Raw genomic sequence first — 13,370 nt, forward strand, 5'->3', positions numbered from 1 at the left:
CTTCCTGAATCGGCAGCACTCCTCCCAGCTATCTTCGTGTGTCGGTGACACTCTCACCCAGCTGCTCCCGCTCAATGGCAGCAGGCACATGGCCTCTGTGCTGGTGACACATGGGGGCAGCTAGGCGAGAATGCCGCCAGCACATGAAGATAGCTGGGAGAGCGCTGCCAGTTCAGGAAGTGGCAGTGATATGCACCTGCTCTCCGTTTTTAAATGGGCAGGGGATGTGTTCCGAATCATGTCTCGAAACAGTTTGTGCACATCCCTAATCTCTGTGCCTTGCTCACAATTGCCATGACTCTGCTTTCAGTTTTATTGTGGGCAGGGAGGCCAATTGTGTACATTAAGCTTGTTCAGACTCTTTCAGAACTACTACCTTTCCCTCTAAACCTTCAGGAGTTTTGTAAAATCAGTCCATCTGTGGGAATTGCAAGGGAATCCTGAAAAAACAAATCTGGACTATTTTGTACCTGCAGTGGAATTTCACTTGCCCTTTCGACCCTAGTACCATCCTTGTAGTTAGATGGGAACCAACCTAGCAGAATTTGTAGAAGACAAAGACATCAACATCTATTGGGTTTCATTGCTCGGTGTGATTGCTGAGTAAATCCTGCATGTCCATCTACAACTAGGGAGAAGATGATGGCAGTGAAAAAAGCCAAGCAATTTTGGGAATGAAAAGCACAGATGAAGCAATGGTTGAATATTCAGTCTAGCTGTGAAGTATTTCATGTGCCACAGTATTTGGATTTGAGGGGGAAATACCCTCATCATAAGAATTGGGGGCAAAGGCCTCTGAGGAGGGGAATGCACAATGATCATGTACATTTTAATTCATCTTGTTGAATTGTTAACTTCCACTTTGCACATACACTTTAGTGACCAATAGGCAAGCAAATGAAATTGTGACCCATGAATGCCTCTTGGCTGTAAAACCAGTAAGACTTCAGGATGGAGGTGCCCAGAAACTCAATATGCAATTTCATATTAATGCTATTTGACAAAAGTGACATGCTTCCTGTTTGTCTTTATCTGTAATTTGCTTCCTGTTTCTCAGTATCTAAATTTTATATTTGTATATATAATTATATGTCCTTTGCATCATTTGCATTATCTGTGCCTGTATCACAACTGGAGTTCACTTGAAACAGATCTGTATTGTAATCCATGACTGTTGAAAATTTTGAGATGTGCTACCTGCCTACAGGAACTCATCTCCGAGGACTGGAAACCACGGCCACCTATGATCCTGCATCCCAGGAATTCATCCTTAACAGTCCCACTGTGACTTCCATTAAGTGGTGGCCAGGCGGACGTAAGTGGATTATTTAAACTTTGAAGCTAAATGAGAAAATGTGTTCCTCGTTCAGCCTGAACATTTCAAAGCAGTGCAACTTTTAAAATACTATTCCCCGCCCCCAGTGCCTAAAAAGTGAGTGTATATTGTAGAACTAACAGATTAAAATTAATTCCAATCTTTATTGGTCTGATATGCTACATAGAGACATAGTCATCCATTAATGCTTTTTGTTCCAGTAAATGCTTCTTAAAATGCTCCCTGTCCACTCATGATTGGAGGTTATAGGGCAGAGGGAGAGCAAGGGCTGCTACTCTTTCCTTTATGCTTTAGGACAGGGGTTCCCGGCCTTAGTCCAACGTCATCTGGGGACCCCAGATTGGCATTCCCTGCTTTAGGGAAACTTGCTGTTACATTTTCCTTGCTTCATGCTATACTCCTTTAGCTTTCCTAATTGGGACAAAGTTTCTTTACACTTCGGGAAAAGTCTTGCGAAGCTAATACTGAATAATACTTAGAAGATAAAACTTCTAGGCCCAGTCCTGAATAGGCCTAGAAGTTTTATCTATCAACTAGTGTTTTCAGGCCCGTTGTGATAACGGGCGCTAGTAGGGGAGAGTTCCCCCCCCCCCCCGCCCCACTTCCTCTGGCCTTCCCCCCCCCCATGCCCTCCCAGCTGGCTGAGACTTCCTTACCCGAAGCAGCCCGCGACAGTCGGGCGATCTAAAATCCATTTTTTGCGAAGAAGAGAGGAGCTCCCGAACAGAGCTCCTCTCTGTGCTAAGCCAATGCCCAAACTGCTGCTATGGATGCAAAGGACGCCTATTGCATCCTTTGCGTCCATAGCAGCAGTTTGGGCATTGGCTTAGCACAGAGAGGAGCTCTGTTCGGGAGCTCCTCTCTTCTTCGCAAAAAATGGATTTTAGATCGCCCGACTGTCGCGGGCTGCTTCGGGTAAGGAAGTCTTGGCCAGCTGGGAGGGCGGTTGGCGGCCATGGCGGCGGCCGCGGAGGCATTCTTCTGGGCCATTTTGGCCCTTAATCATTTGCGGGGGGGAGCGGGGAAGGAGTATTTGGGCAGCCGGGAGGGCGGGAGAGTGGGCGGTGGCGGCGGCCGGGCGGACTCTGGGGGTTCCGGTCCGGTCGGCCCCCGCCTCACATTCCCGGCCGGTCTCCCCGGCCGGGCAAGGGCCCCAAGGACTCGCAGCCGCCTGGCGGCGGCGGCACCAGGCCTCGGCGGCGGCTCCGCCACCACCTCGGCCGGCTTCCCCTGCCGCCTCCTCCCCCCGCCTGGCTTCGGCGGCGCGGCTCCGCCGCCGCCTTGGCCGCACCGCGTCCTCTGGCCGAGGCGGCGGCTTCGCCGCTGCCTCAGCCAGTCTCCCCCTTCCCCGCATTCCCGGCTTCTTCGGGGCGGCCGCTTCTGGCTGCCCAAGATGGCCACCAGGTGCCTGCCGTCGTGTCTTCCTTGCCCTGTTCTGCGCATGCGCAGAACAGGCCAGGGAGGCACGGACACACGCTTGGTGTCCGTCCACGGACAGACACCAAGCGTTTTATTAGAGAGGATATATTTTCCCATGAAATCATAACATGTAGCAAAGCTGGTATTTCTTAATCTAGATATAAATTGGGTGTTTCTTGGATTTCATTTGCCTATGTTTGTGGCCCCCTCCCCTTTGCCTCCTTGTAGTGGGTAAGACCTCGAACCATGCTATTGTTTTGGCTCAGCTTCACACTCAGGACCAATGCCACGGTTTGCATGCTTTCATTGTGCCTATTCGCCAGTTGGGAACCCATGAGCCGTTGCCAGGTAGGAGCCTGCATTGTACAATGCTACAATTGTTTTATGTTAACTGCCCAGAGACGAAAGTTTGGACGGTATATGAGTTTCAAAAATAATAAATAGATAAATAAATAAATAAATGGGAAGTAGGTTGCTGCCCTTTTAAACGGTTTCCAGCTGTATAGTATACTTAAGTAACTACGCTGTGCATGTTTACTACAAATATAAATGGTAAAGAGGCTGTGTTTAATCCAAGTGTTACCGTGTGACTAAATGATTGAGTAATGCAGAATCGCCTGGAACCTCCTCTAGAGATAGAAGGCTCTGAAATAAAGGGGGCTATAAACTGAAACAAAGAGGGCTATGTATAAAGAAGTATATGAGGCTTTAAATAGACAAGAGAAAAGAAATGGATGTAGAAAGCAAGGTACTGGTACAGATAAGAAAGTAAGAAGGGGCTATGGAGGTGCGCATGCACACTGAGACCTATACAGAGAGATGGGCCCTCCCATGAGAGCCTCTTAAGTTCCACAAGGCAAGACACGGGCTGCACACACCAGTGCTTTTGGTGCTGCCATGGGAACTGCACTTAAACCATATTGAGTATGTATGGACTATCACTCTAGTTAAAATGGCAGAGTCATCCTGATTTGGTGGTAGAGTTACGTGTAAGTTTACTTATTGCCCTTACTTATTGTCCTGCTACAGAGTAGGAATATGTAGAGAGAATATGGAGGTCCTGAAGAGGAAATAATTCTGAATAATTATGAGGGGGATGGTGGGCAGGATTCAAAGGGCTGTGTAAAGGCCTCTGTGTCCTCTATTTTGCCCTGCCCTTACAAACAAACCACTCCTGAAGGACCTTCCTGACACAATGCAAAGACCTGAAATTGGGAGTGAAAAATCGGAAAGATCTCCATGCATGTACTTGGGGCTCTCTCAATCTCAACCAGTGTGCTTAACTATTAGACTAGATATTTGAGAACACTGCTGCTATTGCCTCCCATTTAATAAAGTCATTTCCCCCTTTTTGCACTTGTTCGTTCTTACAAACCTAATAAGGCAGGAGTGGTATCCATTCGTATATGTAGCCTATAGATAGATAGAAAACTTGGATTTCTCAGACTGGACAACACAGATCTTTCCAATCTCCATCCATAGCCTTTCCCCCCATGAACTATTTAATATTCTGATGTTCATGTTGTTTTGTTGAGATGCATTATATAAACAGTTCTCAAAGTCGTTTATAGAGCAAAAGGAATGGAGATGGTTCTCTGTCCAAAAGGTGTTCCCAAACTTAAAAAGAAACCTCAGCAATAGCCCCTGGGAAGAGACTGGGCTGGGGTGAATAAGGAGAGTTGCTTTCCCACTGCTAAACCTAAGAGAGACGCCATGTTAAAAGGTGCCTTTTTGCCCAGTTAGCAGTTCCCTTACTATCCTTCTTAGCAAGACTGAGAATCCCATGGAAACCTAGGTTCATATGTTGTCAGCTTATGATGTAATGTTTTGTGAAAAATGCCACCCTTTGGATTTGTTGATGAAACAAACTCTGATGCATGCTGTGTAAGAATCCATCAAATCCTCATCAGAACAGTTTGTGGCATTCATACTGCCACAGCTCATGATGCTTGTCACTGGTTAATGTTACCAAGGAAGTGCACGTCATGGGTGCCATCTTCTGACTTTGATTTGTGAACTTAGCAAATCTTTCCTGCTTACTCTGCTACTATACCCTGTTTGCCAGGCATTACTGTTGGTGACATTGGACCAAAATTTGGTTATGATGAAATGGATAATGGCTACTTAAAGATGGACAACTTCCGCATTCCCCGGGAAAACATGCTAATGAAATATGCCAAGGTAAAATGTGCTCTTGTTGCTATCCGTTTTCAGCTGCCAGCTATACACACAACTGAAAGAGGTCTGAGAATTATTTTTGTTAAATTTCAAAGTATGTGTTCTCAAGAGGCAATTGCCCACGGCATTATCAAGAGCAGCCCTCTGTAAGTCTGGCTTACAGGAAGAGCATTAGGTCTATTTCTCCATGTCGTCATCATCGGGAGAGGGCATAACCTCCCTAAATGCCTGACGAGGCGGTAATGGGCTGGATGAGGGATAACAAACTGAGACTGAATCCAGATAAGATGGAGGTACTCATTGTGCAGGGTCGAAACTCGAGAGACCATCTTGATCTGCCTGTTCTGGATGGGGTCACACTTCCCCAGAAGGAACAGGTACACAGTGTGGGGGTGCTTCTGGATCAGAGTCTCTCTCTGGTGTCCCAGGTTGAGGCGGTGGCCAGAGGTGCCTTTTATCAGCTTCGGCTGATATGCCAGCTGCGCCAGTTTCTTGAGATAGATGGCCTCAAAACAGTGGTACATCTGCTGGTAACCTCCAGACTGGATTACTGCAATGTGTTCTATGTGGGGCTGCCTTTGTACATAGTCCGGAAACTACAGTTGGTCCAGAATGCAGCAGCTAGGCTGGTCTCTGGGTCATCTCGGAGAGACCATATAATTCCTGTATTGAAGGAGGTATACTAGCTGCCGATATGTTTCCGGGCAAAATACAAGGTGCTGGTCATAACCTATAAAGCCCTAAACAGCTTGGGCCCTGGGTATTTAAGAGAACGTCTTCTTCATCATGAACCCCACCGCCCATTGAGATCATCAGGAGAGGTCCATCTGCATTTGTCACCGGGTCGTCTGGTGGCTATTCAGGGACGGACCTTCTCCCTTGCTGCCTCGAGGCTTTGGATTGCGTTCCCTAGTGAAATAAGAGCCTCCCCATCTCTGACATTTTTTAAAAAGTCTTTAACGACACATCTGTTCACCCAGGCTTTTAACTGATATTGTTTTGATTGTTTTAATGTTGTTTTTAGAATATTGTTTTTAAAAAAGTTCAAATTATGGTTTTTTAAAGAATTTCTTGTTTTATTTTTAACTAATGTTTTACCTTTGTTTTTATCTTGTAAACTGCCCAGAGATGTAAGTTTTGGGCAGTATAAAAATATGTTAAATAAATAAATAAATCCTACTATATATCCCTTGGTGGAGAGTTAGGTCTGAACTCATTGTGAGTTCTTCAGTCCGGCTCTCTGGAAGCTGGCTCTCTGCTTTCAGGAGTGTGTCAAAGTTCAACATATTATTGTTGTATAAACTGAGAGTGCTCATGTTAGAAATGTTACATAGATATTGTTGATAGTGTTGCCTCCATCTTCCAACCCTTATTATTGCCTATAAACTCAAGCCAGTAACTGTATGGATATGGTGATTATCAATCTCCTCCTCTTACTAATGAATAGTAATAACATACACTTAGCAGTTGGTCTCCTGCCATGTTTTAGTAGTTGTTTGTTGGGCAAACTATTCTTATGATTAATCATATATTTTAAGTTAGTTTAAATTTCATTACCCAGGTTATATAACCTTTGATCCATTATTGGAGTTGAGCTATCACTGGCTTCACAGCATCAGCTGGTCAGGAGGAGGTCACAACTGTTGATTCTGGGGATTAATTAAAGCTGGTAAACAGATCTAAATATAGAATGCGAAAGTGGTTCTTTTGCATTTTATATCTAGCTATTGGCACATCTGTCCTTGGCAAAGCCAAATGGAACCTTTTTTAAAATGAAGTATTACTGGATGAACAAACTCCTCATGCTGGTGTACTACTTTCTTCTGCCAGGTTGAACCGGATGGTACGTATGTGAAACCTCTCAGTGATAAGCTGACATATGGGACCATGGTATTCATCCGTTCATTCATTGTAGGGGATGCTGCTCGCTCTTTAGCCCGAGCTTGCACAATTGCTATCCGCTACAGTGCAGTGAGACACCAGTCGGAACTGAAGCCAGGGTAAGAAGCACAACTACCAGATGAGGGGGAGCCTAAATTGTGGGGCAAAAATTTTAACCAACTGACATGCAAGTCATTCTCCAGGGTCCAGAAGGTTGCAGATGTTCTGCAGTCCTTTGCGCCTACTTCAGTGTGGCCAACCTGGGATAAAATATCTTCTCTTTTTTCCCACTGGCAGAATCCTGTAGCACCCTTTAGTGACCTGAACCCTTTCTGCTGATCTCACTATGCTCCCCTTAAGATGTTCCTGCCACAATTAGTTATTTAATTCAGTTAAATCAGTTATTTAAAGTATTTTAGTAGGTTTAATCATCTGCCTCTTGTCCAGTTGTTTAAACTCCAATATATGTGCATGTTACCACAGCTTCACTAGGTAGCTTTTGAAAATAGCTTTTTGAAATATTACTACTGCTACAAATATTTCTATATTGCTTTTCAACAAAAGTTCTTGTTTCTATAGATAAATAAGATGGTTCCCCAAACAGAAACATAAGGTAAATACCAGTAGTAGCCACTGGAGGGATGCTGTTCTAGGATTGGAGAGGGACAGTTGCATACTCTCTGCTAAATATAGGGGAATTGCCTTATTAAATGACACCTCTTCACTCACTTAGCAAAGTCACCTTTTAAATATTAAAGAGAATGTATAAGATGAACACAACAGCTTAATAAACATGATTGACCTCATTGGTAGGCATTTTAAATTATTTTTATTGCCTATTACAGGCCAAAATAGCCTTTTATAAAAACGGTGCCTTTTAACTTGCAGACCTGCTGATTTTAAAATGGGTGATTAATTAAATCTAGTGCTGAATTAAATCTTGCAGTCCTAACCACTTCCCACCTCTGTCACATACTCAGCTTTCAAAGCCTAGTTTTCCCCAAACAACTGCCTAGACACATTGCAAAGTTACCATTTAAGAACAGTCCTGCTGGATCAGGCCTGAGGTCTATCTAGTCCCTCAGGCATGCCCACAACTCTTGCCTGTGGCTTCCAGCAGCATCCGGTGGGCCACTGTGCGAAACAGGATGCTGGACTAGATGGGCCTTGGGCCTGATCTAGCAGGGCTGTTCTTATGTAGTCCAGAATCCTGTTTCCCACAGTGGCCCACCAGATGCCTCTGGGGAGCCAATAGGCAAGAGGCATGTACATTCACTCTCTCCTGCTGTTGCTCCCCTGCAACTGGTATTGAGAGGCATCATGCCTCTAAGGCTGGAGGTGGCCCACAGCCACCAGACTAGTAGCCATTGATAGACCTGTCCTTGATGAACTTGCCTAAGCCCCTTTTAAAGCCATCCAAGCTGGTGGCCATCACTACAAATTGTGGCAGAGAATTCCACAGATTAATTATGCACTGTGTGAAAAAGTACTTCCTCTTGTCGGTCCTAAATTTCCCAATCTTCAGTTTAATGGGATGACCCCTGGTTCTAGTGTTGTGAGAGAGGGAGAAAAAATTCTCTCTGTCCACCCTCTCCACTCCATGCATATTTTAATACACCTTAATCATGTCTCCCCTTAGTTGCCTCTTTTCCAAGGTAAAGAGCCCCAGATGCTGTAGCCTAGCCTCATAAGGAAGGTGCTCCAGGCCCTTGATCATCTTATTAAAAGATGCTTCTTCACTCACTTTGCAAAGTCACCTTTTAAATATTAAAGAAAATATATAAGGTCAATGTAACAACTTAATGAATGTGAGTGACCTCATTGGTAGGCATTTTAAATTATTTTATTCCCTATTACAGACCAAAATAGCCTTTTATAAAAAGGGTGCCTTTAACTTGCAGCCCCATTGGTTTTTAAATGGGTGATTAATTAAATCTAGTGATGAATTGTATCTTGCAGGACTTCCATTTTCTGAAGGAAGTCTTCTTCCCTTTTATAGCTTCCCTGACTCTCTTACTTGTTAACCATGCTGAACTTGATGGTACCTTTCCTCCTCCTTGATATACATTCCAACTGTGCTTCTAGTATTGTGGTTTTAAATTAGTTCCATGCTTTCTGGAGTGATTTGACCCTCCTGACTTTCCCTTTCAACTTCCTTTTTACCAGTCCCCTCATTTTTGAAAAGTTTCCTTTTCTGAAGTTCAACACATCTGTGTTGGACTTCATTGACAATTCTCCACTTGCATATATGCTGAATTGGATCACATTATGGTCACTGTTCCCCAGTGGTTCTACAACTCTGACATCTCACACCAGGTCCTGGGCACCACTCAGGATTAAGTCTGCCTTCTCTCTGTTTGGTTCCACAACCAACTGTTCTACGGCACAATCATTTAGCATAATTGTCCATGGCTTAGGCTGTGTAAACCAAACAGTGGTTTTTCAGATTTAGGAGGCATATTCCAGAGCCGCATTGTCCAAAGTCCACTGGTTTATTTTGTCTATCCAGGAACACTTTCTGGACAACCAGTTTTGTAGGTTTTTATAGCACTTCAAGCACCACACTGGAGAAACAAAAACTAGCCACCAGAAGAATGACTTGCATGCTGCAATAGATGTATGTACATGTGGGGTGATACTGTTTGAACTGTGTTTGATCATTTTAAAAACAAAATATGCAAGTTAGGTAAGGTGCTTCTCTGGATCAACCACAGATTACAATGAAATGTGCAAATGTTCTAGTTATGCAACTCTGTTCTTCAGGCTGGGATGTTTATGAAAAAATGTTTGTGTAAAAACAAATGTTTCTGAGCTATCAAAGTTAAGCCTTGCTTATTCTTGTCTGCAGGAAATTTCTATCCTAAATAAAATGAAGTCCTTGTAGGCAAACTAAGTTAGAACTTGGATGTGAAACAACATAGATACCATATAAACTGCAGGTTTGGCAGGGGCATGATGTGCTGGAGAAGCAATAGAGCACCCTAGTAACTAGTAATAAGCTGTATCTGTCTCTGACACACTATTGTGGCACTCTAGGTAGCGCCATGATAAATACTATATGACTCTTCCTCCCTTGTTCTCATGCCTGAACATACATTTATACGTAAAAATGGGTGCACAACTCGAATGCCCCAATTGGCTGGAACCAACCATGACTTGGTGTGCAGAAGCCAAGGTCAGTTTTCAGCACACTAATTATTGCATTAGAATTATTTAAAATGTATAAGAAATAGAGACAGAAAATGAGAGACGTAACACTTAACATACCGTGAAAGATTAGTGCACATCTAATCTTTAAATCTGCAAAAGGAAACATTGTCTCTTTTGAGTGCAATTGTGTGGAACAGAAGCTGCTTGCGATCTGTTCTAGTCAACCTCAGCTTGGGATTCTGTGGGGAATAGGAGTGGTTACAGTTGGAAATCAAAGTGAAGTTCCACCCCCCCCCACCCCCCCAACATGGGAGCATCTGAGGCCTCTTCTATTCTGTTTATACAATTATCATACTACCATGGCTGATTTAGGGCTATTGCCATAGTAGCAGCAAGGGCAAAGTTTCTTCAGGGGAAAAATAATCTGCACGTGATCCCATTTAGCTTTAGTCTTTTATTTACTGGATGTTGTGCAACTCTTAAAAGTTGAAATTTAAAAATGCTGTCTTTAATACACAGAGACTGACATGCTGACCAACAAAGCATGTGCATTAGGAGGAATGCACTGGTTGCTCTCAAAGAATTCCTCCAGTCCTCCTACGTACACACTGTTGGGTCCGGGGGCCAATACATTTAAGCACTGCTAATGCTCTGGAAGTGCAACAAATTGGAAGCATGTTGCTGATCTTCAACTCATGTTTCCCAGCGCCCAGCACATTCCTCCTAACACACCTGCTCTGTTAGGATGTCAGCAGTGTATTAGGTGTTTTGTTTTGTTTTTAACCTATTTCTATACCACCCAAAATTCACATCTCTGGGCGGTTTACAACATAATTGTATGGGGTTTCAAAGGATTAAGAGTCCCAGCAATAACTGTGGTTTATTTCACACTTTCTCTCTCTGCTACAGGGAGCCAGAGCCCCAGATCTTGGATTATCAGACTCAGCAGTACAAACTGTTTCCTCTTCTGGCAGCAGCATATGCTTTTCACTTTGTAGGATCCTATATGAAAGATACCTACCGTCGTATCACTGGGGACATCAATCAGGGAGACCTGAGTGAGTTGCCAGAGGTAAGTGTTCTTGTTCTCAATATGGAAGAAGGGCAGTGGAATTATATTAAGCATGCTCCATTTTTTTGGAGTGCATTAGAGTTAAGGTGACTCGTTGGAGGGAAAGTGATGAGGGAGGCAGAGTGAATTCCATAGGTGAATATACAGAAATGAATACTGCAAAGGAATGAGGCCTGGACCCCTCCTTTTTGTGTTGCAGATTTCTGTATTGCATACGTATTGTATATGTGCTCCCTATGTTCTGTGTAAAAAAAGAAGCAGCAGCTGTGCAGGGGTCAAAGGTTCATAGCTCCTGTCCTACAGTTTGGTTTGGGAGGGAGAAGAGTTGTACTGGTTAAATTTTGGAGGGAAGAGAGGGTTTGATTGGATTGGATAGGTTTTTAAATAATGGAGGGAACTTGAGGAGTTTTGAGTGGGTTGTTTAGAAAAACTGGAAGGGGGGAAGAGAATAAAACGAGACTGCCTGCTGCAGAGAGTTAGTGCCAGTTGCAGTTGATAAGCTGGATTGCTGAAGAGTACAAGTTCAAGTGAAGGAGTTCAAACAGAAGTTTGGAAGGCTGTTTCAGGAGACACAAAAGTCTACTTGGTGGCAGCGGTGAAGCTTAAGATCATGGGACTGGTTGAGACTGGGCCATGATAAATACTATTTGCTTTGGTTCAAAGCATTCTGTGTAAAATCAGTGGTGTGAATAGTGACATAAGACCTTTGTCTTGTCCTCCCTTCCCCTCCCCCCACAAATCTACATGGGCATTATAGCAGTGAAATTCACCAACCTATGTCCATATCTCTCTGTATGTATCAGATTTGTGTGTGGTTGTGGGAACTGGCATCCTGAAAGCAAAAAGAATAGATACCTTTTCCCGGGGGGGCGGGGCGGCAATAATAAGGATTACAAACTGTATGTGGAACAGCAAGTCAAATCAAGGCTGTGTGCAGATCCAAATTGGGTTAATCAGCATCCCTTTATGTCTTTGTGGAGCTAGTGTGCATTGCTAGAAGGAAAGCCTAATGATTTGGGGCCTTTTAGTTTAGAGAAAAGGCATAAGTGAGGATATGACAGGTTTATAAAAACCATGAGTGGTTAGAGAGCAAAGAGGTTGAGGGGAACTTGTCTCTCTCAACACTGAAACCTGGGGATACTCCAAGTTCATTGCTGGTAGGTTCAGGAAGACTAATCAAAAAAGCACACAGTGCATTACTAACTTACATAATAATGAGAAGTGATGGTTGCTCTATCTTAGATAACTTTTTAGAGCATTAGATGAAATCATACAGGACAGGTCTATCAAAGGCTATTCACTGTGATAGTTAAATGGGACTCCAGAAGTGCTAGGAGTACTGGATAACAAGGATTAAGCAAGCAATCAGTCTGTCCATTTGGAACAAAAGTCTTTAGAAATTTGAAATTGGTCCAATAAGTGTATTTAACTTTTCCTTTGTCCTCGCCCATAAGAAGTGTGTACTTGTAAATGCAAGAGACAAAGCTATTAATCCCCAACCTCCTCTCCTCCCTCTTTCTCCCTAATTTTTTTTTGAGGCGTGGAATGTGCTGTCTGTCTGCCACTGTCCTTGAAAAGAACTGTGATTTAATAATGATCAGTGAAAGGAGATATCTGAAAGGGAAACTTAGCTAACATCTAGACCTTGGACACATCCAGATTTCCTCAGGCCAGTTTTTAGGAGGAGGAGTTTTTCTTATCATAAGGGCCTGTGGGACTGAGAGTGTTTGTGTTTTGGATGTAATACTGTGTGACAAGCCTAGCAGAAAATTTGTATATGCCTAGTGTCTCCCTGTTGTTGCTTCCTCAGCTCCATGCATTGTCTGCAGGGCTCAAGGCTTTCAGTTCCTGGGTTGCTAATGCTGGCATTGAAGAGTGTCGGATGGCATGTGGTGGGCATGGCTATTCTCGTTGTAGTGGCCTGCCTGATATTTATGTCAACTTCACCCCCTCCTGCACCTACGAGGGAGAGAACACAGTCATGATGCTGCAGACAGCACGGTGAGTTATGCAATTCTTAAGTAATGCCAAGTTGCAGGCTGTCTTCTTTCTGGTTCTCCTCCTGCCCAGACTTGCAACTTAACTGGATGATCACAAGTCTTGATCACTTGTTCTCAAAACTGCTACAGTTGACTCTTTAACATGATGTGAGCTCAATTTCAGTCTAAGACCTATAACTGGTTGCTCTTTCTTCTTCTTCAGGCAAACAGATTATATCAGTAGTACTTGGCACGTTACAGTGTGTTGCTAGTGTGTTTCATATGTATTCTCTTGATGTCATCTCTACAACAGCCCATTAAGTATCAATCTCCCCATATTATAGCTGGGGAACTG

The 13,370-nt window shown here is 43.6% G+C and overlaps 1 protein-coding gene across 2 annotated transcripts in view; it reads left to right on the forward strand.

Moving 5' to 3' along the window:
- Nucleotides 1–13,370, forward strand: part of ACOX1 (acyl-CoA oxidase 1) — a 51,165-nt gene that overhangs the window by 26,763 nt on the left and 11,032 nt on the right. For both annotated transcript variants that reach the window (XM_053299339.1, XM_053299338.1), the window contains exons 4-9: nucleotides 1,208–1,315; nucleotides 2,984–3,103; nucleotides 4,821–4,936; nucleotides 6,764–6,933; nucleotides 10,874–11,036; nucleotides 12,847–13,037. In XM_053299339.1, the coding sequence (XP_053155314.1) occupies nucleotides 1,208–1,315; nucleotides 2,984–3,103; nucleotides 4,821–4,936; nucleotides 6,764–6,933; nucleotides 10,874–11,036; nucleotides 12,847–13,037 (868 nt within the window). The remainder of the gene's footprint in view (nucleotides 1–1,207; nucleotides 1,316–2,983; nucleotides 3,104–4,820; nucleotides 4,937–6,763; nucleotides 6,934–10,873; nucleotides 11,037–12,846; nucleotides 13,038–13,370) is intronic.

This window comes from Hemicordylus capensis, chromosome 2 (assembly GCF_027244095.1).
Source record: "Hemicordylus capensis ecotype Gifberg chromosome 2, rHemCap1.1.pri, whole genome shotgun sequence".
NCBI lineage: Eukaryota > Metazoa > Chordata > Lepidosauria > Squamata > Cordylidae > Hemicordylus > Hemicordylus capensis.